Source organism: Trichoplusia ni, chromosome 3 (assembly GCF_003590095.1).
Source record: "Trichoplusia ni isolate ovarian cell line Hi5 chromosome 3, tn1, whole genome shotgun sequence".
NCBI classification, from domain to species: Eukaryota; Metazoa; Arthropoda; class Insecta; order Lepidoptera; family Noctuidae; genus Trichoplusia; species Trichoplusia ni.
Genome location: NC_039480.1, coordinates 14,359,187 through 14,384,294, shown reverse-complemented (window position 1 = coordinate 14,384,294; position 25,108 = coordinate 14,359,187). Strand labels below are relative to the sequence as shown.

The 25,108-nt window shown below is 35.8% G+C and overlaps 5 protein-coding genes across 6 annotated transcripts; 4 read left to right on the top strand and 1 right to left on the bottom strand.

The window, feature by feature from the left end:
• Positions 1 to 485: 485 nt before the first annotated feature.
• Positions 486 to 3,478, top strand: LOC113492059 (glucose dehydrogenase [FAD, quinone]-like; the record flags this gene model as incomplete). The annotated part of the gene is given in 4 exon segments (XM_026869343.1): positions 486 to 648; positions 1,172 to 1,305; positions 1,719 to 2,954; positions 2,957 to 3,478. Coding segments are annotated over 4 exon segments (1,854 nt in total), but the record flags the coding sequence as incomplete, so codon positions are not given.
• A 1,030-nt stretch (positions 3,479 to 4,508) lies between these two features.
• On the top strand, positions 4,509 to 7,820 carry LOC113492058 (uncharacterized GMC-type oxidoreductase Mb1310-like). The gene is made up of 4 exons (XM_026869342.1): positions 4,509 to 4,798; positions 5,475 to 5,602; positions 5,909 to 6,042; positions 6,121 to 7,820. The coding sequence occupies exons 1-4, from the start codon at positions 4,788 to 4,790 to the stop codon at positions 7,696 to 7,698; spliced, it is 1,851 nt and encodes a 616-aa protein (XP_026725143.1). The 5' UTR covers positions 4,509 to 4,787; the 3' UTR covers positions 7,699 to 7,820.
• A 1,321-nt stretch (positions 7,821 to 9,141) lies between these two features.
• Positions 9,142 to 11,556, bottom strand: LOC113508718 (glucose dehydrogenase [FAD, quinone]-like). Its single transcript, XM_026891803.1, has 4 exons — positions 11,552 to 11,556; positions 11,323 to 11,453; positions 10,929 to 11,062; positions 9,142 to 10,792 (listed from the first exon to the last, which is right to left on the bottom strand). The coding sequence occupies exons 1-4, from the start codon at positions 11,554 to 11,556 to the stop codon at positions 9,224 to 9,226; spliced, it is 1,839 nt and encodes a 612-aa protein (XP_026747604.1). The 3' UTR covers positions 9,142 to 9,223.
• Positions 11,557 to 14,960: 3,404 nt separating this feature from the next.
• Positions 14,961 to 19,335, top strand: LOC113492057 (glucose dehydrogenase [FAD, quinone]-like). Of its 2 annotated transcripts, XM_026869340.1 has the most exons (5): positions 14,961 to 15,185; positions 16,483 to 16,565; positions 17,198 to 17,328; positions 17,479 to 17,612; positions 17,706 to 19,335. In XM_026869340.1, the coding sequence occupies exons 2-5, from the start codon at positions 16,555 to 16,557 to the stop codon at positions 19,275 to 19,277; spliced, it is 1,848 nt and encodes a 615-aa protein (XP_026725141.1). In that variant the 5' UTR covers positions 14,961 to 15,185; positions 16,483 to 16,554; the 3' UTR covers positions 19,278 to 19,335. The 2 variants fall into 2 exon arrangements, with proteins under 2 accessions (XP_026725141.1, XP_026725140.1); XM_026869339.1 differs by lacking the exon at positions 14,961 to 15,185 and having other exon boundaries at positions 16,128 to 16,565.
• Positions 19,336 to 20,458: 1,123 nt separating this feature from the next.
• Positions 20,459 to 23,693, top strand: LOC113492056 (glucose dehydrogenase [FAD, quinone]-like). Its single transcript, XM_026869338.1, has 4 exons — positions 20,459 to 20,546; positions 20,965 to 21,095; positions 21,838 to 21,971; positions 22,059 to 23,693. The coding sequence occupies exons 1-4, from the start codon at positions 20,536 to 20,538 to the stop codon at positions 23,631 to 23,633; spliced, it is 1,851 nt and encodes a 616-aa protein (XP_026725139.1). The 5' UTR covers positions 20,459 to 20,535; the 3' UTR covers positions 23,634 to 23,693.
• The last annotated feature ends 1,415 nt before the right edge of the window (positions 23,694 to 25,108 follow it).

Below are 25,108 nucleotides of genomic sequence, written 5' to 3'. Positions count from 1 at the left end.
AATTTTTATTCAATATTATGATGCAATTCGTAGTTTTAGAAACACAGCTCTGTTACGAGCGCGGTCCGAGCCTTGTGACAATGGTGAGGGGCGCGGGTGGCGGCGTTTCTATCATTTTTAAGAGTATATTTCAGATTTCTCTTGTTTAATTTTTCTACATACTTATTATCTTAGTTGATGATAAAAAAAAATCGCGCCTAGGGGTATTTTACGTCGGATACATGAACTGGGGTCCTTTTGTAAGACGACAAAAAAATCACCGTGTATATAAAGAAGCACTTAGGTATTATATGATCACAGCTAAGGAAATCAATAGGATTAATGTTTAAATTTTATACAACAAGGTTTTTTTAAATTAACCTACTCAGAATGTGTAGTTTGTCACCATAATAGTATTGACCGTGCAAAATTATGAGACCAAAATCGTCTTCGACATGATTTTCTATGAATTCATTTTAATTTGGTATGTAAAGGCTATGATCTAATATATATTTGTGTTCATTACGCATTACAGTTTCGACGATGTTGGGTCATGCTTGTCACCGACGACGGGGACAACTCCTCAAACCTTCGCCGCAGCTCTGCAATACTTTGCAGCAGCACAATGCCTCCTGCCGCGCGATCCTCTTCCTGAAGCAACACCGAAATGTAAGGATCACGATGACCATAAGACGTCTTATAATGAACAAATTCAAATTCTTGTACAGTGACCTCGAGAGCTTTGTTTGTAAAGCGATTGGCAGGTTTAGTCAGGAGTTTCAGGTTCAAATCATATCTGTTGTTGTAGTTTTTCAAAATAATTGTTCGTTGTATTTGATTTCTAATTAGGTCCTGTCTAGATTGCTGGACTCTCGGATATGATTTAAAAAAAAAAGGAATTTTTAAAACACAGCCAAATCGAGTGTATGCGTTTAGAGTGCCTAGCTTAAAGAACAGATTTTTTTGATACTGAATCCTTTGAACTTTCCTAAAATTTTATATGTAACTTAAATTATCTTGATCAAAATAAGAGCTAAGGCTAATTCCAATCAACTCAAAGAAGAAGTATCCCCAAATCTATTTTCCACTGTAAATGTTTACGTCACAACATGTAAGTGAATGGGCAAAAGCTATATAAAATCAACATTTCATTGCTGTGACAACTATTAAACATCGCATTGGCCTGTTCCAGCCGGCGAAACCTTTGACTTCATAGTTGTCGGTGCGGGCTCAGCAGGGAGTGTTGTAGCAAACCGACTGAGTGAAGTCGCAAAATGGAATGTACTTGTGGTAGAAGCAGGAAGCGATGCGCCTTTGGAATCTGATGTAAGTCCTATCAAGTTTATAACACTTATTTTAACGGATTCGTACTCAGAGGGTGAAACAGGACCCTACAGCTAAAACTTCGCTTCTGTCCCCTTGTCACCTGGCTAAAACCCAAGAACTATCATTAGGTATCAATAACTGGTAAAGTGCGAGTTTTATTAGCGACGCTATATGCAAATAGGCTAAAGAAAGAATGATGAATCTTTAAACCGTTACTTACCCTCGATCTTTACTTAAAGTGACTTTTTGTTGAAGCCGGATAGGTGTATCATCCGTGTAATGCGTACTTTGTCTATAGCTCCTATCTTAGTTAATTCAGACCTTTCCAAAAAATAATAACTTTATTTCCAATTTCCTGCAATTTTTTTGTTTTCGGAATTATTAAATATTCATTTTTTTATATTGTTTTCCAGATTCCCGGTTTCGATGCACTATTATTCAAATCTGATTACGACTGGCAATATTTAACGGTGAATAATGGAGTGACAAGCCAAGGACTAGCTAACGGATCTGTGTCCTTTAACAGAGGAAAAATGTTTGGAGGCAGCAGCGGCATGAACGCCATGCTGTACGTACGGGGAAACGATCAAGATTATCAAAACTGGTATGACGCAGGCAACAAGGAATGGAGTGTAAGCGAAGTAAAACGCTGTTTCAAAAAATTAGAGAATCTCCAAAATGAAGAAATGTTAAGCAATACCACAATCAGCGAATTCTATGGTCATACTGGCCCACAAATTATCAACAAATATAACCATACACTTGATAATTATATTGAAAACGTATTGGAAGCATGGGATGAAATAGGTTTACGAAAAGTTAAAGATATGAATATCGAAAATGTAAACATATCTGGAAAAACCACAACGACAGCAGCCAATGGTCTGAGACAGAGTACAGACAGGACTTATTTAATATCAGCGTCGAAAAGACCTAATCTTAAGATTTTGAAAAATTCATTTGTTACAAAAATTTTCATTGAAAAAAATAAAGCTGTAGGTGTAGAAATTGAAAAAGATGGACAGTTATTAAAATTCTTAACATCTCGAGAGGTTATAGTAAGTGCAGGAACAATTAACACTCCTCAACTGCTCATGTTATCTGGCATAGGTCCTGGAAAAGATCTTAAGAAAAACAACATTGCTACTATTGTTGATTCACCAAAGGTTGGACAAAATCTTCAGGATCATTTAATTGTTCCTATATTCACCTACGGCGACGTCCCCGAAGAGACAAATACAGATGATGCAATGTTTGAAAACATGAAGTATATTTACAAAAGGCAAGGATCTCTGGCACATAGCGGAGTATCAACAGGTGGAATGGCATTTTATTCTACAGAAAAGAATGCTACTTTTGCAAACTGCCAACTTCATCTAACAATAGTCCCTAAAAATACTACAACGTTAAAAGCAGGTTACATGTCAAGTTTCAGGTACAACGAGACAGTAGCCGAATCTATTGGTAAACCAAACGAAGATCATGGAGTATTCTTTTTCCTCTTCAATCTGCTACATCCCTATTCAAGAGGGAATATAACTTTAATGAGTAATGATCCTAAAGACAAGCCTCTAATACACGCAAACTATTTTCAAGATCCAAGAGACTTGGAAACTGCCGTAGAAGGCATAAAAATTGCGACGAAAATTCTGAATATTTCAAATCCATTGGTGGTTTCTTAGGAAGAATTGATATACCAGCATGTAATAGTCTTGAATTAGATAGCAAAGATTACTGGAGATGTATAAGTATTAATCTAGTTACTTCAGTATTCCATCCTGTAGGTACTTGTTCGATGGGAGCTAGTAAAAAGACGTCGGTAGTAGACAGCCGGTTAAGAGTACATGGTGTTAAAAACTTGCGAGTAGTAGACGCCAGTGTGATGCCGACCACAATTAGTGGGAACACAAATGCAGCTGTCATTATGATTGGAGAAAGAGGATCTGAACTTATCATAGAAGATAATAATTAACTGTTAGCAACTTATAATAACGGTTTGTAAATTCCTTAAAATATTGATGAATGTGTTTCAATATTAAACCATCCGATATTATGTGTATGTTTTGTTAAAATTGAATTATAAATACATTATTACAGTACAAGATCTGAGTGTGTAATATTCGAATTCACCTTTTTGTATTTTGTTCAACAACGCGACACACTATTGAATACAGATTTGTTTATTTATGAAATAACAAAAATATGTTTTTTATTCCCGAACTTTGTAATTTTTCACTATGATTTTATAATCCTATATTATTTTAAACACAGTATAGTTAATGTTAATAAGTCACAGAACATAGATAAGTCTGTGTTAAACATTATAATAGCCTTGGAAACATCCGGTAACTAGCGTTTTATGTTTACTTTATTTGTAATTCATTAATATTAATATTAAGTCTTCCTGTATGGTTCATGTACAACCAAATTTCGGAATATAAACCAATGTGATCTAAAGAGTTTTTAGCAAGTGACAAATACTTTGTAAATAGCACGTAATTTTTAAAATATTCATCTAATCAACTTAAATAAAAAAGCATCAGCAGTAACTAAATACCAGGGCCCCAATTCTGCTATCTACAATGGCCTATGAATGAATAAAAAGTGGCTCAAAATGACACATTTCGTATTCCTTTAAGCATTTTTCCTACACAATAATTTTAAATTCAGTATAGGACGGTACACTCAAGGTCAATACAATTGACTTCCAATTATTGTATTGGCAAAATTCTTAAAATAATAGAAATAATTTCAAATTTAATCCAATTGCCATTCATTTTTCGGCTATTGTAAAAAAGCATTTAAAAATTCTAAGGGTAGTTTCACACTAGAGCATTTCCTCTAGCAACATTAAGAAGTGTCCAAAACAACAAGTGTGCAAGGAAGTTTTACATGGAAGAGTAAGTACAGGCTCTATAAAAACCTGTTGCATGTTGATAAGCCGCACAAAAAACACTTGCAAGACGTACGTATGTGACTGTAGCACATAATGCGAATGCAGTTGCTTTTAATTGAAAGAAGATTTTCTATCGATGGTTCTCAGAAATGTTCTGCCAAAATCAGTCCAGCTATTTCAAAATCTTGAGGTCCTTCTAAGTGAACAGTTGTAAAATTCATCTTTATGTTTCTCGTTATATTATGTGTCTGTCTGCGGCACCGTAGTTCTTAAAGTTACCGATTTGATTGATGTTTTTCCTGTCAGTTTATTTTTATTTTACCTTGTTAGTTTTTATGTATTTTCATTAATAGACGGAAGGATGCAAGCACTTTAGGAAAAACGTAACTGCCGTAATACATGCACCACTAAAACCTCTTAGAGCATGAAGTTTAAATAAAAATTGTCGGGTTTTTATTACTGCCAGGTACCTACGAAGTGTCTATACTGAATAATTATACTTATTTATATAATGCAAGTATATAAATTGGGATCGTTTACCACAAATACACATTTATTTTATGTTATTTATTGAAGAGTACATGCAATGACATCATGGTGAGTTTTCGTTTCATTTTTTTGTTTTAAATTCAGTATACTTTGTTTATATTCAGTAAAGGTTTTGGGTTTTTCATATTGAATGCATATTTATTTATTTCAAGGGTTTCAGTTTGTAAAAATGGAAACCTATTGTTAAGGCAGCACTATCTGCTTTACTGTAAATCGTAAACAAGTGTTCAACCACTATGCAAAGCTGTGTATCTCATGAACCGTGATAGCTAACGGTTAAAATTTTCGCAGATAATATATTTTTCATGCAACTATATCAACATATTCTAAATATTGCGGTTAAACAACGGACGTTAAAGACGTAAATTTACCGATAGACAAACTATTCGTTCTTCAATTATTTGTCACCCAACCGATTTGTATTTTATTTCAGCCTTATTCTCTACTCGCGGGACTTATTCTTGCGAGTCTAGCTTAACAGTTTTTATCTCTCACAAATCAGATTGATTATATCTTTCGAAACACTGACACGAAATACAAATATGCCAGTGAGCCTACCATAAAAGTAACGTGGGTGTGTGCCTACAGATACCTGTTATGTTTGCCTAACACTGTAAAACTTTCCTAAAACTAATATGAAATTATTAAGTATATTCTTCAGTGGAGATTGCAAAACGAGAATTAATGGATAAAAATGTGTTGTTTTCGAATATTATGATTTTAGCTACGGTGGCACCTGCCTGACTCCAACCACGGGAGCGGCTCCAATGACCTTTGCAACGGCCTTGCAATACTTCGCGGCGGCACAGTGCCTTCTGCCACGTGAACCACTGCCTGAAGCCCAAGTTAACGGCATGTAAACTTATAAATCGCGCATACATTACTATTCTACATGAGTTCATGGTACAGACCATGAGTTTAAACACTCTATCATTTGTTTAAATCGCTATCTTATTCCCATTTCTGTACATTTTAAGTGACATGATAAGCTATAATCGAAGTCGAAAATGTGACTCAAACTAAAGATACTAGTCAATATCGCGAGTCTGAAATGCACTAAACCCGTTTTACGTTTATAAATTCTTCCGTATATCTCAATTGTTACTATAAGTGACAAGCGAACAATAATTTAACAATTGACTGCATTATTTGTTTCAGATGACGATGACTTCGATTTCATAGTAGTAGGAGCTGGTTCAGCTGGAAGTGTCGTCGCGAGCCGGCTGAGTGAAAACCCGAACTGGAATATACTCCTTCTAGAAGCAGGGGGAGACGCTCCCCTTGAATCCGATGTGAGTATGATTTTATGGAGCTGGATAACTATCGCGGACAGTTATGGACACTTGAACATTACAATTGTCAAATTTCAGATTCCAGGCTTAGAAGGTGCCTTATTTGGTACGGAATATGACTGGCACTATTTAACCGTCAATGATGGAGTAACCAGCCAAGCTCTTATAAATGGATCCGTGGGCTGGAACAGGGGCAAAATGTTCGGTGGCTGCAGTAGCATTAATGGCATGATTTACCTCAAAGGCGATGACCAAATTTTCCAAACATGGTACAATTTAGGAAACAAAGAGTGGAGTGTAGATCAAGTACGGAAATACTTTAAGAAAGCAGAGAATCTTCAAAATCAGGAGATGTTAAAAAATCCTACAATTAGTGATCAATATGGTCATAGTGGTCCATTAGTCATAAATAAATTTAATAGTACTTACAGTGACTACATACAAAATGTTATTGATTCCTGGGATGAAATTGGGTTTAGAAGAGTAAATGACCTGAATATAGAAAACTTCATGGCTTCAGGAACCGTTACGGCAACAGCAGCAGATGGCATCAGACAAGGCACCGACAAAGCTTATTTAGAACCGGCAGCAAATCGGCCTAACCTGAAAATACTGAAAAAGACTTTAGTTTCGAAAATTGTGATAGATAATCTAAAAGCAAGTGGTGTAGAAGTAGAAAAAGACGGTAAAAAAATTAAACTTAAGGCATCTCGAGAAGTTGTATTAAGTGCTGGTACCATTGAATCACCAAAATTGCTTATGTTATCTGGTATTGGTCCTGCAAAACATCTTCAAGACAACGATATAACTTGCCTTGTTGATTCTCCTATGGTGGGGCAAAACCTTCAAGATCATTGTTTAGTACCCATAATAATTTATGGAAATGAACCGAAAGAAACAGATCCTACTGACATGTATCACAGTCACATAGATTATCTTGCTTATCGGAAAGGTCTTTTATCTCACAGTGATTTAGTAACAGATGCATTATCTGTTTACACTACAGAAACAAACACAACTTATTCAAACGTCCAAAATATTTTATCTATTCTCCCAAAGAACTTGGATACAATAAAAGATACTTTCATGTCTGCGTTCCGGTATAACGAGTCAGTAGTTGATTCTATAGTCGAATTGAACAAAGATTATGGAACATATTTCTTTCTTTTCAGTATTCTTAAACCATACTCTTCAGGAAATATCTCACTGAGCTCTAGTGACCCCAAAGATAAACCCCTAATATTTCCAAATTATTTCAAAGACCCAAGAGATTTAGCCGTTGCTGCAGCAGGGATAAAAATGGCTACCAAAATACTTGATACCGATTATTTTAAATCTATCGGGGGTTTTCTAGGCAGAATGAATGTGCCTGAATGTGATCAATTTGAGCTGGATAGTGAAGACTACTGGAAATGTATCAGTAAAAACTTAGTAACCACAATTTTCCATCCAGTAAGGACTTCTCAGATGGGACAGTGTATAAGTTCCTCGGTGGTAGACAGCCGTTTGAGAGTTCACGGAGTGAAAAATCTGCGAATAATAGACGCAGGTGTGTTGCCCACAACCGTCAACGGTAACTTGAATGCTGTTATAATCATGATTGGAGAAAGGGGATCTGATCTAATAAAAGAGGACCATAAAAACGAAGAATTCTAGATCTTTTTCTGAGAGCCATTTTAAACTTCAACGTTATCAAGCGATATAATGATTTAAGTCGAATGTTTGTTAACTAAAGCCACTCTTAACTGCCTGTGTTTTATTTTGCTTAAAGATGTTGACTTAAACAATTAAAACAAATTAATGTATTTAGTTGATTATTAAATATTTGCATTATCTTTTTTTATTTCCATTAGTATATCTTAACACTGGTTTATTATTACACAACCTACTAAATGATTTCTACTTAATGTTTAAAGTAAAGAAATTCTGTCAAACCGCTGCCATCGTCTGGCAAGGTGCAATAAGTAGTGCACCACGATTATATGAGACAGTCTGTATTTATGAGATTTTATTTCCAAAAATATTGACCTCAGAATTTGCAGTTCTATTTCCATAAATAATTAATTCATTAAACATCTATAAATGAATCTAGAACATCACTTATAAACGGAGTAAGATAACATTGCAAGTGAATTTGAATTCCAAAATAGACTCCAGTGCCGCCGACCTGTTAATTAGCTAGTGTGCTGATTACTAATTAGTACTCACTTAAATATCCAAAAAAGACTGTTTTTTAAGTATCAAATATTGACTCATATTAACTGACTTTTGCGCTCGACTTCGTTTGACTGGTTATGAAGATATAAGTTAGGGATTAAAAAAAAACAAATTTATATTTTTATAAAATAAAAGCTGCACTCCAAAAAATCATTTTTTCTGTTACATATTTATAAATATAAATTCAAAGTGTAAATATTAAGTTAGTATTAAGATATAAATGGTATAACCTAAGCGGGCGAAGACACTGGCTCCTGTGACATAGGCCATAAGCCTAGCACAGGCTCCAGGGTTACATTTATGTTGAACTGTATTTTTATGTCAATAAAACCTTTTTTTAATTTATTATTTCATAACTGATCCGCTCCTGATTACTTATAACGTCATGGTGTTATGTTATAAATCAAATAGCCTTCCTCAATAAACAAGCTATCTAACGCTTAAATTTCTTTTCCAAACTGGAGTGGTAGTAGAGGATTAGCGCGTTCAAACAAACAAGCAAGCAATCTTCTTCAGTGGTTGAGGTGACTACGCTAAACCCACTGCGCGCGACGCGGCTTCGGTTCGACCCCGCGTAGGACAATGATTGGTGTGATCCACAATTGCTTGTTCCGAGTCTGGGTGTTTTTGATTTGATTTGAATAGTTGTAAAACCGATTAAATTCCTAACTGCGGGAGGCCTTTTTATAAAAAACAGAAATACTTATAATAGACAAAACTTTGCAATCACTATACATATTATATGAAGGAAACCATAAATATTATAATTCAAAATGAATAATTCATACTATTATTCTTAAAATAGTAATACGATTAGTATCTGCGTTATAAGATAATCAACCAATCCAACTAGTTTTATAAAAAAGGAAATTAAAACAGCAATGATGATGAAAAATCTTTATTTAAACTTGTAGTCGTAATTCATGGTTCAAGAGATTATTAATGGATCTGGTCATAAGCGACCTTACAAATAATCTTCTTTAATTAATTCAGCTCCTCTTTCACCAATCATGATAGTTGGACCGTTTGTATTTCCACTGGTTATTGTAGGCATAACTCCAGCATCAATAACCCTCAATTGCTTTACGCCATGTACCCTCAACCGACTGTCCACTACTGAAGTATTTATACTCGTTCCCATCTGGCAAGTCCCCACGGGATGGAATATCGAAGTTACTAAATTTGTACCTACGCATTTCCAATAATCCACGCTATCCAATTCGAAATGATCACACGCCAGCACATTCATCCTTCCCAAGAAAGCGTTAATAGATTTAAAATAAGGTGTATTCAAGATTTGTGTTAACATCTTAATAGCATTTACTGCAATTTCTAAATCTCGAGGATCTCCAAAATAGTTTGCATATATAAGAGGTGCATCTGTAGGGTCGTTCGACGCTAAAGAAATGTTTCCTCTCGAGTAAGGATGCAGGAGAATGTATTCAAAGAAGTACAGCGCATGTTCTTTGGTTAAATCAATGATTGATTCGAGCACGGACGCGTTGTATCCGAAAGTTAGTTTCAAATTTAATTCGATCAATGGGAAGTTCTTATTCACTACTGTTACGTGGCTTTGACTATTTGGATAAGTAGCACCTTCTCGTGTAGAATAGAACACTGCAGCATCTGTTATGATACTACTTTGCGCAAGAAATCCTTCACGATACAAGAGATAGTCTTTTATGTTTTGCACCACATCGATTAAATTAATCGAGTCAGGTTTGTCTCCATAGATTGTAACTGGTAGCAGTGCATGATCCTGAAGATTTTGTCCGACCATAGGCGAGTTAACGAGACATTCGATATTATTTGTTTCAAGATGTTCTTGAGGTCCAACACCGGACAACATCAATAGCTGTGGCGAACTAACAGAACCAGCACTTAAAATAACTTCTCGTGTTGCCAAATAAGTTTTTTTCACTCCATTTTTTGTCACTTCAACCCCATAAGCCGTAGAATTGGCATCAATTAACACTTTAGTTACCAGAGCATGTTTTACTATTTTTAAGTTAGATCTCTTTTCAATTGGTTTTAAATAAGCAGTAAATGTGCTTTCGCGAACACCATTAAATGCAGTTACAGGCAAAATACCAGCACCCAAATAATTTGCCACATTCAAATCTGAAGTATTTTTAAACCCAAGTTGACTCCAGGACTCTATTATTTTATTAGTGTAACTGCGATAGGTGTTCTTGAATCTACTTACAGCAAGTAATCCACCCTGGCCATATGTCGAACTGATTTCTGGATCGCTTAACATAACCTCATCTCGAAGATCTTCAGCTTTTTTAAAACACCTTCGTACTTCGTCGACACTCCATTCTTTATTGCCTGCGTCGTACCAACTTTGGTAATCATTATCGTTTCCAGTCAAATAAACAAGAGCATTCATACTACTACTGCCACCAAGCATTTTGCCCTTTGTCCAGGATACTTCACCATTTTCAATTCCTTGACTCGTCACCCCGTTATTCACTGTTTTATATTGCCAATCATTTTCCGTTTTATACAAGAGTGTCTGCAGTGCTGGTATCTATAAGACAACAATTAAACAACGACTAACATTATAAATTTATAACACTGGACGACTCATTTAAGACTAAAAACGTTGTAAGAAATGCTTCTTACAAATTTTGATCCAGTTTATGTTTCTTTACTTATTGACTTACATCAGATGTTATTGGCGGATCACCCCCAGCTTCCAGTAATAGTACATTCCAATTTTTATTTTCAGACAATCTATTCGCAACAACACTTCCAGCTGAGCCTGCACCGACTATGATGAAATCAAACGAGTTGATACCTGCAATAAGAAACAGATAATTTTAGTACTTTACAGAATGGTTCACCGGTAAACTTAACACTATGCTATAAATTTTCCTTCAACTAGTCAGTTAGTTCACTAGTAGTTGAATCTTGTAATATTGTGTGCTCACAAATGTTCGATGAATCTCTGTCATATTTTCAATTTCTACCTTAGTTTCATCACTTATTCATTTTACTATATAGCTGTTGGTTTTCCTTCACAAATAAATAACTGTAGTAATAGTGATTCTGTCTGACCTCTGATGTCAGCGTCCAATAGAGTGTCGTGCGACAACAGGCAGTGCACTGCTGCAAGGTATTTGAACACTGCCACAAAAGTCAGCGGTGCTGTCCATTGGAACAGCGACAAGCACGGTGTTGCAGTTAAGCTGAAAAGGAACATCACGTTAATTATTGATAATAACAAAATTGTAAGGACAATATAGAAAGCTCTAATTTGAAAAAAATCAGAAAAAATTTTACTCACGGCATATTACAAACTTAGAGCTGATTTTTTTATTTTTTTGCCTAAAGAAAGACAGAATTCGAAGTCAGTCTGTTTGCAGCACCACCTCCAAATGGACGTGCACCGACTTCAATTTAACAGTATCAACTATTTTACCTCGCGCACAGGGCTATCATTCTAATCAACGTGGTAATACCACCAACCTAGTGTTGGCACGCTCTCGACGGACAATCATGTAGATTTTATGTGTGTATTTTTATTGTACGGTAGTTTTATTCATAACTCGAAGTATTCCCGAACGCGATGGAGGGGGTCAAATATAACCAATTTGACACCTAGGTTGGATGATATTAGCAATAGGCCGTTTTTATTAAAACCTCATAACCAATAATATTTACTTTTGGGTGGCAAATTGGTTGCATTTAAACTCCGGCTATCACATCCTAGCCGGAGCACGGCGAGTTACCAGTAATCCTATAGAATCATATTAGTTTGTTAATATGTCAACCATAGCAATAATAATTCGGGAAGATTATCAATCATAAGATGTATACCAAATATTTTGACTTAAATTTTTAATTTTTTGGAAGGGCCAATGATCATGAAATCACTATGTACGAAAGAAAATATTTTGTATTTCTAAAAGATTAAGGTTTATTCCAAAACAATTACTAAGTTCTCTCCCGAATAATTAAACTTTTCAACGACATAAAATCTAATTTCTGTTCAAAATTTACGATACCACAACGAAGATATCAGACCGGTCTTTTAGAGTCCACGCAACTTATGTCCTTATTTGTAAGATATTTCATTACTGCTCTGAGCCTAATAATCATAGCCTGATGGTAGTTATATATCCTACACCCTTCCTCAATGAATGTACTGTCTAACAATGAAATAATTTTTCAAATAAAAAATACTGTCTAAGTTTAGCGCGTTCAAACTAACAAACTCTTCAGCTTTATAATACTAGTAGAAATATGCATAAAGTAAAGATAAATACATAAGGTATTATTTTTTTACAATATGACAAAATGGGAAAGTATGTGACATTGGTTATCTCAACGTATACGAAACCAATTTCCGAAATTCTATTACCAATAGAAAGCCACTTATTTTTTTCAAATCTGGACAGACGAATCGGGCAGGTTTTTTCATACACTCTGTATATACCTGAACAACTTCGCCTATTGAAGAACGGACGTGTCAGCTAGTCTTGTCCTGCAGGTTTTTGTTTTCGTGCATGATAATGTGTTACAATACTCCATACACAGAATGTTTCGAATCGGTCATGTAGTTTCGAAGCTAATTCGTGACAGACAAACAAACAAACAGTCAAATATTTTCTCTCTATAATATTAGTATAGAATTATAGACAAGACAAGTGTACGCGCACGTGCGAGACCATGTGGTTAGGTCAAGAAAAATGATTACGTAAAGAATGAAAGCTGACGCGACGACGAATACATGACGTATTTAGACTGTACAGGTAAGCCAAGGACACGCGGCGTGTCGCGGGTTCGATCCTCAAGTCAAACAAGCACTTTTGTCTTGTGCTGAGCCTGGGTGTTTTTGAAACCCCCTTCGACGTTAGAATGAAATTCGTCGTTTTTTTTCATTTTAATAAGTAAAGTATTATTTATTCAAAGTTGACAAACAGTATCTTATAGCCCCACACTTGAATCTGAACGCAGATGCTAAAAGGACCGTGTAAATTTGAAGTAGCCGATATAAAATTGCATGATAATATAAGAAAAACATATTTTTACTGAATAACTCTCAGTAACCTAGCTACTAATAAAAAAATGTACGATAATGTTTTTTCATTAATGTTATATTCTTAACATTTCTTATTTTTATTTGGCTTGAATATGGCAAAATTATAACTTCCTGTCGTATGTTTGCTTTACTGTATGTGTATCTGCATGTATTGTGTAGCGTCAGGGTTTAAACCACCCAAAACACCTCTGACGTAACTTTGCACACGATGAAAAAGTCTCAGGTTTGCTGATCAGCATCATCATCACGCGCTTACCCTTATCACAATTATCTTATTTGAAGTCGGCGAAACAAGTTTTCTTCTTCCATACCTTTCTACCTGACGTCATCTCGCAAGAAACAGTCTTTGCAGCCATATCGTCTTTTACGCAATCCATCCATCGTTTCTTTGGCCGTCCTCTTGCCCTATATCCAGGTATGCTGATATTCTCACAAATTGAAACCTGAAATTTTCAAGTCACATGCACAAACACACCCAGACTCAAGACACGCAATCGTGGATCACACCAATGCTTGTCGCCCGAAATCGCGATAGGTCGAGCTCAGTGGGTTTGACGTGGGGACCTCAACCACTTGGCTGTCTATACAGTCAAGATAGGCTAACTAGTAGCGCTTTTTTTAAAGGTAAAAAAACAAATAGACGACCCCCTCGTACTACTTTACACCTGTGGTAGGCGCCTACCACCACCTACCACCTTATAAGATATTCGGTTTAACTACGTTAATTACGACCCTACTGTAAGGGCTCTAACTGGGAAGAAGATACCTCGCAACAAACTCCATAGCAAAGCACGCTATCACTATTTTTACAAAACTAACAGTACATACATCTAATCTATATTTACATATGACTAAGGCAACTGAAACCTTCTTGGAAAATAAAGAAGAATGTTTTCAGAAGCATGCCACATTTGTTTTCAAAAAAGGAATATCAAAACACTTGCGAGCCTAAAATAGGGCCACGAGTTGTGAACAATCTCTGTATTAAAAGAAATGACATCACCATGAGTTGAAATATTTAAATTTAACTGTGTTGCCACCTTGCACCAATACACCCGTATTTATATTTATTTAGTTGCTTCATATATAATAAGAATGATACATGAACAATCTTCATGAACATCTTAATTTGTATTCAAAAAAATATTATAAAGTCAGTTAAAATTTTATGTTTATACATAAATAAACATAAGTAACTAATTAACTCAGGTGTTACTATTATTATGTAGTTTTACGAGTACTTGTGACTTTCAAAGACCTTGGCAACTAAAATTTCTATTGTTTTATATTTAACAATTTATGAGGCTTTAGATAAGGTTCTATGTGAATGTTTAAACAACATTTGTTCGATGGATGCAAACTTTAAGATCATTTCTTGTGTATTTTTGGCATCCTTTATTTATAAATATTATCTTTTTAGATTTTAACAAATGACATGCTGGCCTGTAGAGCGAGTGCTTTAAAGTTAAAGGAGACAGCGCTGAATGGTTAGCGAATGTTGGCAACTCCTGTATAGTTACCGGCACGGATTTTGAGCGCTCGGCGGAAGAGTGGGGATCGCTTTGCGCATCGTAAAATATAACGCCAATCAATTGTGCATACTCGTCGCGCTGAGGTGCATGCAACTGCAGCAAAGAACAAATTTCAACCAATCACGAGTGACGGCTATGACGCAATGCGCTGCGGGCCAATCACTGCACTTTATCCGCCCTGCGCCTCACTTCATAACGCAAAGGGGACCCGAAACTCACTTCTGCGCAGGTGAATTTCAGCGCTCAAGATCCGTGCCGGTAACTATAACTACATATAGTACATATATATCCATCTACCAGCGCCAGCCGCCAGCTTGACACCCAGCCATAAGCTGTTTTTTACGGTAGTATTTTTATTGCACTCAGCTCACGCTCAATTTGTCGATGAAATTGACTGACAATGTACGGTCGGTGCGACGATAATACCAGCCTTAAAGTATTTTATTTAATATAAAACTAAATCAATAAACATAATGAAATCAATTAAAACTAATTTATTTTTGATAGTGAGGATGGAGTAAATCATTGCATTATTTATTAATTAATCCCTACCTTATATTATAAAAGCGAAAGTAACTCTGTCTGTCTGTTACGCTTTCACGACCGAACCACTGAACGTCTGTACCAAATTTCATTATTGTAATGAAATATGGTACGACTTTGAGAAAGAACATAGGATAGTTTTTATCCCGGTCTTTTGAAGAGTTCTCTTGAAAACGCGATATAACTGATCGACGCGGGCGAAGCCGCGGGCGAAGTTGCGGGCGAAAAGCTAGTAATTAATAAATAATGCAACGGTATACGCAAGCGTAGTTCGCTACCGCGTCAGCTCATGATTTAGATCTCCGGTTGGGTCCGAGAATAGTCAGTCAATCTTGATAATTACGCGTGAGAAAAACGTTGCATAATAGAAGTTTTTGCAACATTCTATTATTATCATTTTCTTCCTTCTATTTGTACCTAATTAATCAAATAGACTGATTTTTAACTTTGTTATTTATTTATTTTTATTTTATTTTATTTTGTAACTTAAAAACTCCTGTGTTTAATCGCATCTTTTGAGCATGATGTGCTTACTTGTAAATGATTCTTACACTAGAGCACCTACGTATTTTTTTGTCATTATTAAATAAATAAATAAAATATATTGTGTTTGTGTGTGTTGCTTAGTATAATAAATAAAAAATAAAACTAAATAAATCTTTCAACATAAAATATTTGTTTAAAGAAAACTTGAGGCATCTTGAGAAAAATTGTTTTTATTTGGTACGGCTGTGAGAATGGCTACATCTGCTGAACATTCTATTAAAATTTTGCATTGAGAAAATAAGAGGTCAATTCAAATGTGACAAGCTAAGTCTGCGTTATCGGTGTTGTATTGTGCATTTTCAAACTACGTTGCGGTTTACTTTCTCCAAAACCAAAAAAGGGCGAACTAGTGTCTTATTTCTATGCAACTAATTAGTCAGCTAAAGTAACCTTGTATGAAGAAAACACCATTAATTAATGAAACTTCTCGAAATATTAAAAATAAAAAATATGAAATTATTTTCCCTGTGTAATTAATACATACGCACGGAGTGTATTTTTAATATTGTTACGCATAAATCTGTATTTCGAATTTCAATTGTAATAACAAAGGGAATATTTTGAAAGGAGTATAAATAGCGCGGCCAAACTTTTTTTACTCATTCTTCACCGACAGCTTTGGCAATGGCGACTTGGTAAGAATTGTTTAAAATTATTTACCTTTATCTGGTTGTGATTTTTAAGTTGAAAATTTACCAATTGTTTGGATTTTGGACTCGATTAAAGTAATGTGGTGGTCTAAAAACAAACGTGAAGATACGAATAAATGCCTTTCTTTTAAAGGTTACCATTTCTATGATCATTTCATTTTCATATTCTGTAAAAAAAATAGTTTGTTGTTGTAATATTATGCATCAAAAACCATTTAGAAATTAAACCCCAGACGTATTGCTAACCATATTTAAGGTCTTCAAATCATCCTGCTCTCCAGTTTACCCTGGTAAGAAATAGGTCCCACAAAAACACTTATTAAAAACGACTCCCGCACTAAGGACTGTCAGTGTTCCTTGTGTCGCGGGGATTTCACAAACATTGAAGTCTCATGCACAAAGACACCCAGACTCAGGACAAGCATTCGTGGATCACACAAACCCTTGTCCTATGTGGGGATCGAATCCGCCTCACGTCGTGCCCAGTGGTAGCATAGTGACTTCAATCTCTCGGCTAGTCGTTCAGTCAAAAGGATTTAAATGATAACTTCGGCAGGCAGTTCAGAATATTTCTATATAACAGTTCAAAAAGCTAACTTCTAACATTCCTTCTACAGTTTTAGCAATGCGCCTTGTTTGTTTCCAACAAACGGGGCGACACCGGCGGCATACGCTGCAGCTTTGCAGTACTTCGCAGCGGCGCAGTGCATTCTGACCCACGACCTGCTCCCAGAAGCCTCAGTTAAAAGTAAGTGTTGATCACATTATACGAAACAAAACCCAGTTGTGAGGAAACAAAAACATTTTAGCTAGTAAGTTGCAACCGTTACAATAAAAGTGATAAAAAACAAAATCATTTTGTACAACATTTGGATTAACGAGAGTGATTTCCTTCCAGATCGCGATTCATTTGACTTCATAGTTGTTGGTGCAGGATCTGCAGGAAGTGTTGTTGCTAATCGTTTGAGCGAAAATAAAAACTACAATGTTCTGCTCATAGAAGCAGGTGGCGATGCTCCTCTTGAATCTGATGTAAGCTTCAACTTTCACATAATTAGATTTTTTGTTTAACAATGAGAGGAAGTAATCGACAAAAGTAACAAATGTTTTCTTTTGATATTTCAGATTCCTGGCTTCGAAGTGTCCCTGTTTGGTACGGAATATGATTGGTGTTACCGTACTGTCAACGATGGTAAAACAAGTCAGGCTATTATAAACGGAACTGTAGGCTGGAACAAAGGAAAGATGTTCGGAGGAAGTAGTAGCATCAATGCTATGTACTATGTGCGAGGAAATGATCAAGATTATCAAACCTGGTACGACCAAGGGAATGAGGAGTGGAGCGTCGATGACGTAAATCGATGCTTTAGAAAAGCAGAAAATCTTCAAGATGGAGAGCGATTAAGTGATCCTGAAATCAGTGAGTTCTATGGTCATGACGGTCCTCTGAATGTCAACAAATTCAACAGCACTTTCAGTACATATTTGGCTAAGGTTATGGAAGCGTGGGAAGAAATCGGATTTAGAAATGTTCCCGATTTAAATATGGAAAACGTCAATACTTCTGGATATTTGCTGTCAACAGCATCTGGTGGAGTTCGACAAAGTACAAGCAGAGCATATTTAATGACAGCAGAAAAGCGATCTAACTTAAAAATCTTGAAACATTCTTTAGTGACAAAAGTGTTAATCAACAAAAAAACTAAAAGGGCAGAGGGTGTCGTAGTGGAGAAAAACAACCACAAATATAGATTTTATTCGAAACGAGAAGTCATAGTTAGCGCTGGATCAATTGCTGCTCCTCAACTCCTTATGTTGTCAGGTATCGGCCCTGCAGAGCATCTTAGAGAAAAGGGTATAACTCCTATTGTCGATTCACCAAATGTTGGACAAAATCTTCAAGATCACGTCGTAGCTCCTGTATTTATATACGGTGATGAACCAAATGAGGCAACATTACCCAACACGTATCTTGATTACATGAACTACTTGGTTACACGAGGTGGTGCTTTAGCTCACAGTGACATAGGTACAGATGCTAGTGCATTTTACTCAACTGTTGAAGGTGCTAATTACCCAGACAGTCAAACTATTTTGGTTATGTATCCTAAAAATACTCCTGGATTGAAAGAAGGTTTTAGTCGCACATTCCGTTACAACGGTACTGTAATGGATTCCATTGTGGAACTAAACAAAAATTACGGTATATTCTTTTTCGGTTTTAATCTTTTGCATCCCCATTCCAAAGGACATATTGCTCTTAAAACTAAGAACCCTCACGACGCTCCTCTTATTTATGCCAACTACTTGTCAGATGAAAGAGATGTAGAAACTGTTGTTAAAGCACTCAAAATGTCAAGTAAAATAGTAAATACAGAATACTTCAAATCCATCAATGCGTTTTTGGGAAGAATGGATATTCCTGCGTGCAATGAGCTTGAGCTAGACAGTGATGAATATTGGAGGTGCGTCAGTACTAACTTGGCGTCAACGTTGTGGCATCCAGTCAGGACATGTCAAATGGGGTCTGACATTAGTAACTCGGTGGTGGACAGTCGGTTAAGAGTTCATGGTGTTAAAGATTTACGTGTGGTTGACGCAAGTGTGATACCCAGCACTACGAGTGGTAACACCAACGCTCCCACTATCATGATTGGAGAGAGGGGTTCTGAGCTTATATTAGAAGACAATGAGTAAACAATCAATATGGGAAACTGAATTATTTAGAGCTATAATAAACGAATGATATCAAAAATGTGTATTTTTCTTAAATTAATATGATGCATGAATGGCAGGCTATTTTTTTTTTAAAGACATTGTCAGCTGTGGTCAATTGGAAGGCTGGTCCCGTTACTTTGACTGAGGTAGTAGAAGGAGTCCGGGCTGTTTTTAGAGAGTGGAACCTTGATGTTTTAGTCACACTTTTCTATACTGAAAAAGAAGCAAAAGACAATTAAGCGCACAAACTGTTTATACATAACTGTTAAATAGACATTAACGCGTTTCACTCAGAAGAAGTGCAATAATAATTTGATATTTGAAATTCATGACAATGACAGAATTTGAAAGAGTTACAAAATTATCGACGTTGATGGCGGTAATGCAATTATAATAACTGTGTCAATGCCAGTCGAGTCAGAGAGGTTTCATTACCATCTCTCAATACCTACTGAAGTATTGTAGCATAGGGTTTCATATTCTAAGGGTAAAAAAGAACACTATTACTGAGACACCGCTGACTTGATGCATTTCTCTTACCACTTGTTCAATTATTTGCTTGGTGAACAATTCGATTGGATTTTTTTGCTTGGTGCTATTTGAACGGCATGTTCAGGGTCGCGAATTAGAGGTGCACATAACCGTTTTTTCTGCTTTACAACAAGCTTTACGTTAAAAAAAGCTGCATACAACCAACCCATACCTACTCACTAAGACAGTTGCCGTTGTGGCAATATAGATTATAGATAAAGCTCTACGCGGTATTCCTACGACGACTAAAATAAACTAACTAAAATGAAGAAGAATCGTGAGACCTACAGTTACCTCTCATACGGATGTAGGAAGAGTGTCACGAAACTACACAGGCTCTTTTTTCAACTTCTAAAAGGTGGTAGTGGGCCTTGGGTAATCAATGTTTGAAATGTCTATATGACAAACGAAAACAGACTCCAAGACTATCAGAACAATGTGCATAATTATTTGAAACAAGAAATGAATTATACCTTCTTAGTGCACGCTTATGTATCATTTGGTTTTTTTATTACGTATGCTGTTTTTAACATTCGTCTACATTTTCAAGAGGATTGTTTGAATTAAGCATAACATTTGTTCGTATTTTAAATATGATTGCATTGCTATTTTTAGTTCAGTAATTACATTTCTTATTAAACATCAGTTGTATAAATTGCTGATATTGTAATGATAATGTTCACTTGCAGTTGACCAATAACCAGAAATGGCGTCTTGGTGAGTGTTTTTTCTGTGATGTTAGTGTTAGTGTGTCTTCCTGCTTTAATAATAAGAACTAAATCCACTCAATTTGGGTCATAGAGATAAATAAAATTTTTAGACGTCAGTTTAAAATTTTAAATTTTAAACAGACGTCATTTTTTTTTTTAAGAAAATACTCTCTGCTTTCAAAACCTATCTGAACCATCGTATTCAGTAAACATTTTAATTGGTTTTTAATACCTGTTGGATGTATTAAAAAACTGGCCAAGTCTGTGTTTTTATAAACCAAATTAACTTTTCACTACATGATTTAATTAATAAGGGTCGATAACATAATGTATGTTCCTATCATAAGGCTATACTCATCGCGATATGTTCTAGTTAATACTTCTGCCCATGACTGACATATCAAAAACTAAAATATTTTTTCCAGCTTCAGCAACGCGCCGTGTCTGACCCCGACGAACGGAGCGGCGCCACTGGCGTACGCAACAGCTCTCCAATATTTCGCGGCTGCACAGTGCTTCCTAACCCACAACCTCCTACCAGAAGCCAAGCTTAAAAGTAAGAGTTGATTAAGTAGATCAGTAAGCAGCATTTATAGACTCTTAGGCTTATAATTAATCCCTATGAACCTACCACTGCGTCTTTAAGTATTACTGATACAGTCATACAAGAAGACGGTCTTTACAGTGTTAGCCTTTTCACTTCCACAAACAATAGTCTTCTTCAAACCTTATTTTAGCAGTGTTGGCAGGACCAACGCAATGTACAGAATCGCCGGGAACTAAAATATAAACGCTATTCCTCTAGAGAATCCCATTACAGTTAAATTGTGAGAATAATGAACGCATTCGTAAGTTATAAAGGGATAGATGTTAATATTAGTTGTTCAGTGTTGTGGTTACACCATGTTACTTGCTCGTGAGACCTTCCCAACACAACAGAAACCCACTTCGATGGTTTTATCCGGTAAGAGTCTGTCTCCTCGCTAGGACGGAGGTAGTCCATGTAGGAATAACACCTTGAAATTAAAAAAAAAAAACAAGTAACTTGGGCCGATATAAAACTTAAACAACAGTAAAAAAAAACCTTGCAAGCAAGATATTTTTAATCATAATTAAAGATTAAGAACGTTTAATTCTTGTACGTGTTTTTGAGCGGCCAAGTGCAAATACCTTGTACACTTGTTTTTTTGCTCATCTACATACTATGAATGCCAGATAACATTATTACATAATTCAAGACAAATTTGGCACTTTGTAAAAAAAGTAGTTATCTAACAAGTTACTAATTTTCATTCCAGATCACGATACATTTGACTTCATAGTTGTTGGAGCAGGGTCTGCAGGGAGTGTAGTTGCTAGTCGACTGAGTGAAAATAAAAACTACAATGTTCTGCTCATAGAAGCAGGTGGCGACGCTCCTCTTGAATCTGATGTAAGCTTCAACATAATATGCTAAAACTTCTTGTAATTATATTTTATTCATTCCTCACAATAGAATAACAATTTATTAATATTACAGATCCCTGGTTTTGTCGGGTCTTTGTACGAATCGGACTACGATTGGAAATATCATACAGAGAACGATGGAAGAACAAGTCAAGCAATTATAAACGGAACTGTAGGCTGGAACAAGGGAAAAATGTTTGGTGGAAGTAGCAGCATGAATTCCATGTACTATGTGCGAGGCGATGATCAAGATTATCAAACCTGGTACGACCAAGGGAATAAGGAATGGAGCGTCGATGAAGTAAAACGATGCTTTAAAAAGTCAGAGAACCTCCTAGATAAAGAAAGATTAAGTAATCCTAAAATCAGTGAGTTCTATGGTCACGATGGTCCACTCAATGTTAATAGATTCAACAGCACTTTCAATGAATACATAGCTAAGATTTTGGAGGCGTGGGAAGAGATCGGCTTTAGAAATGTTCCCGATTTAAATATAGAAAATGTTAACACCTCCGGATACTTGCTTGCTTCTGCAACTGGCGGTGTGCGCCAAAGTACAAGTAAAGCCTATGTGATACCAGCAGAAAAGCGATCTAATTTGAAAATCCTTAAACATTCTTTAGTAACCAAAGTGTTGATTAATAAAAAAAATAAGAAAACGGAGGGCGTAGAAGTGGAAAAAGGTGGCAAAAAATATGTATTTTATACGAAAAGAGAAGTTATAGTAAGTGCTGGTTCAGTAGCCTCTCCTCAACTTTTAATGTTATCAGGTGTGGGCAATGCAGATCATCTTTCAGAAAAAGGGATTACTCCTATTGTTCACTCACCAAATGTTGGGCAAAACGTTCAAGATCACGCTGTAGTTCCAATATTTATATTCTCTGACGAACCAAATGAATCATCATTGCCCGAGAAATATCTTAGTTATGTAGACTACCTGGTTACACGTGCAGGTCCTTTAGCTCACGATGATATAGGTACAGATGCTAGTGCATTCTACACAACTGTTGAAGGAGCTACTTACCCAAACATCCAAACCATTTTGGTGGTATACCCTAAAAACACTCCTGGATTGAAAGAAGGTTTCAGTCACTCTTTCCGTTACAACGACACAATTATGGACGATATTGTAGAACTGAACAAAGATCACGGTATTTATCTATTTGTATTGAATCTTTTACATCCTGTATCCAGAGGACATATATCTCTTAAAAGTAAAAACCCTCACGACGCTCCTCTTATTTACGCAAATTACTTATCAGACGAAACAGATGTTGAGACTATTGTTAAAGCACTGAAAATGTCAAGTAAAATAGTAGATACAGAATACTTCAAATCCATTAATGCGTTTTTGGGAAGAATGAATATTCCGGCGTGCAATGAGCTTGAATTAGACAGTGACGAATATTGGAGATGCGTTAGTATTAATGTAGTGTCTACACTGTGGCACCCCGTGAGGTCCTGCATGATGGGGACTGATATCAGTAACTCAGTGGTGGACAGCCGGTTAAGAGTTCATGGAGTCAAAGGCTTGCGTGTGGTTGACGCAAGTGTGATACCCAGTACTACAAGTGGTAACACTAACGCTCCCACTATCATGATTGGAGAAAGGGGTTCAGAGCTTATATTAGAAGACAATAACTACTAAACAATAAATAATGCTGGAACTGCAAATCTTGCACATTCTACAATAAACAAATAAATCTTATACTGTGTTTTTCTTATATCAAAATGTAGTATAGCAACAATAATATATCTATAATTGTTTTTAGGTAATGTTAATTAAAAACACTTAGCATCGGTTCTGATTAAACACCATGTAGTACCTAGAAATGGTTATTTGTACCATAAAGAGTATCTGTTTAGTCCGTCACACAGATTACCAGAGTACATTACTTGCTAGTAATAAGCTTGCTTGATGGCATTACTTTGTACAATAACTCGCCTACGAAATCCACCAATCCTATGAAAAATATATTGATTAATGTGTGTATGTGTTTTTTTTCTTTACTTGTGACGTAATTACAAGTACCTTAATCATTAATTTGCGTAATTTATTATTAAGCTAACAATTGAACAGGAGATTTAAATCATGAGAAACTGAATTGAATACTAGGCAACAAAAAATAATAATTAAATGTCGGCTAAATGCTTGTGCGAAGAGAAGAGTGACGCAAGTAAGTGATGTATTAACTAACCTTTGCACACGGCTTGGCCTGCGCAGATCGATCATATATCTCTGTGCTTGTGTGTGTGATACAGTAAGTGTCGCGAACGATCCCATGCGATTTAGGGCTATGCGACGCGATGCAGCAGTTTTGTTCATCATACGCTTGTTCCTTCAGCCAATGAAGCAAGTAAACCTGATCAAATTCCCCGAATGGCCACTTAGACTAACAGGCCAGTAGATCCAAGGTCTTTTTCTCACCCAGGATCATTGTGTGATGAGCACGTTTCCTGTGTCTGGGTGCTTTTTATCTATCTTATTCGCCTAGTATTCATTATACAAGCTTGGCTTAGACTGAAGCTAGATGGCGTTATGTGAAAGTAAAAAAAAATCTCAACGCGTCTGGTTCTTTTCGTTTGTGAATCAATGATAACCATCTTAGTAGATACCTACGCAATTGTTTTCGACGTTCACACTGCTAAGCAATGGGCGGTTAGCAGTGTTTTGTTTTCCTAATTCATTATTTTACAGTTCAGTGATTCCAACTGTTGTATAACCTAAGATATTCGTCAAAGTAATTGCTGCAGAGACCGTTTCTTGGTAAAGAAGTAAGTAAACAACTCTAACTTGTTTTGATAGTTTAAAGCGTTTGTGACATTCCCTTCGTCTCTTATTCTTTAATTAGTTAAGAAATCTTAAATTGCATTACCGTCGACGTAAAATTACTTAATCATTTTTATTATTGAGACAGTATTAAAATTGATTAAGGTGTATACTATGCTGTCACGGTTTTATTCTTACATTCTTTTAAAAATTCAAGTTTAACATGTATTTTATGCGCCTTCATTAATGTCAGTGATTGCTATTGAAATGTAAATTTACAAAAAAAATACTCCATGCTTTTCTACACATTGTTTACCTACATTGATAAAAAAACACTACTTTAAGAGGTTTTA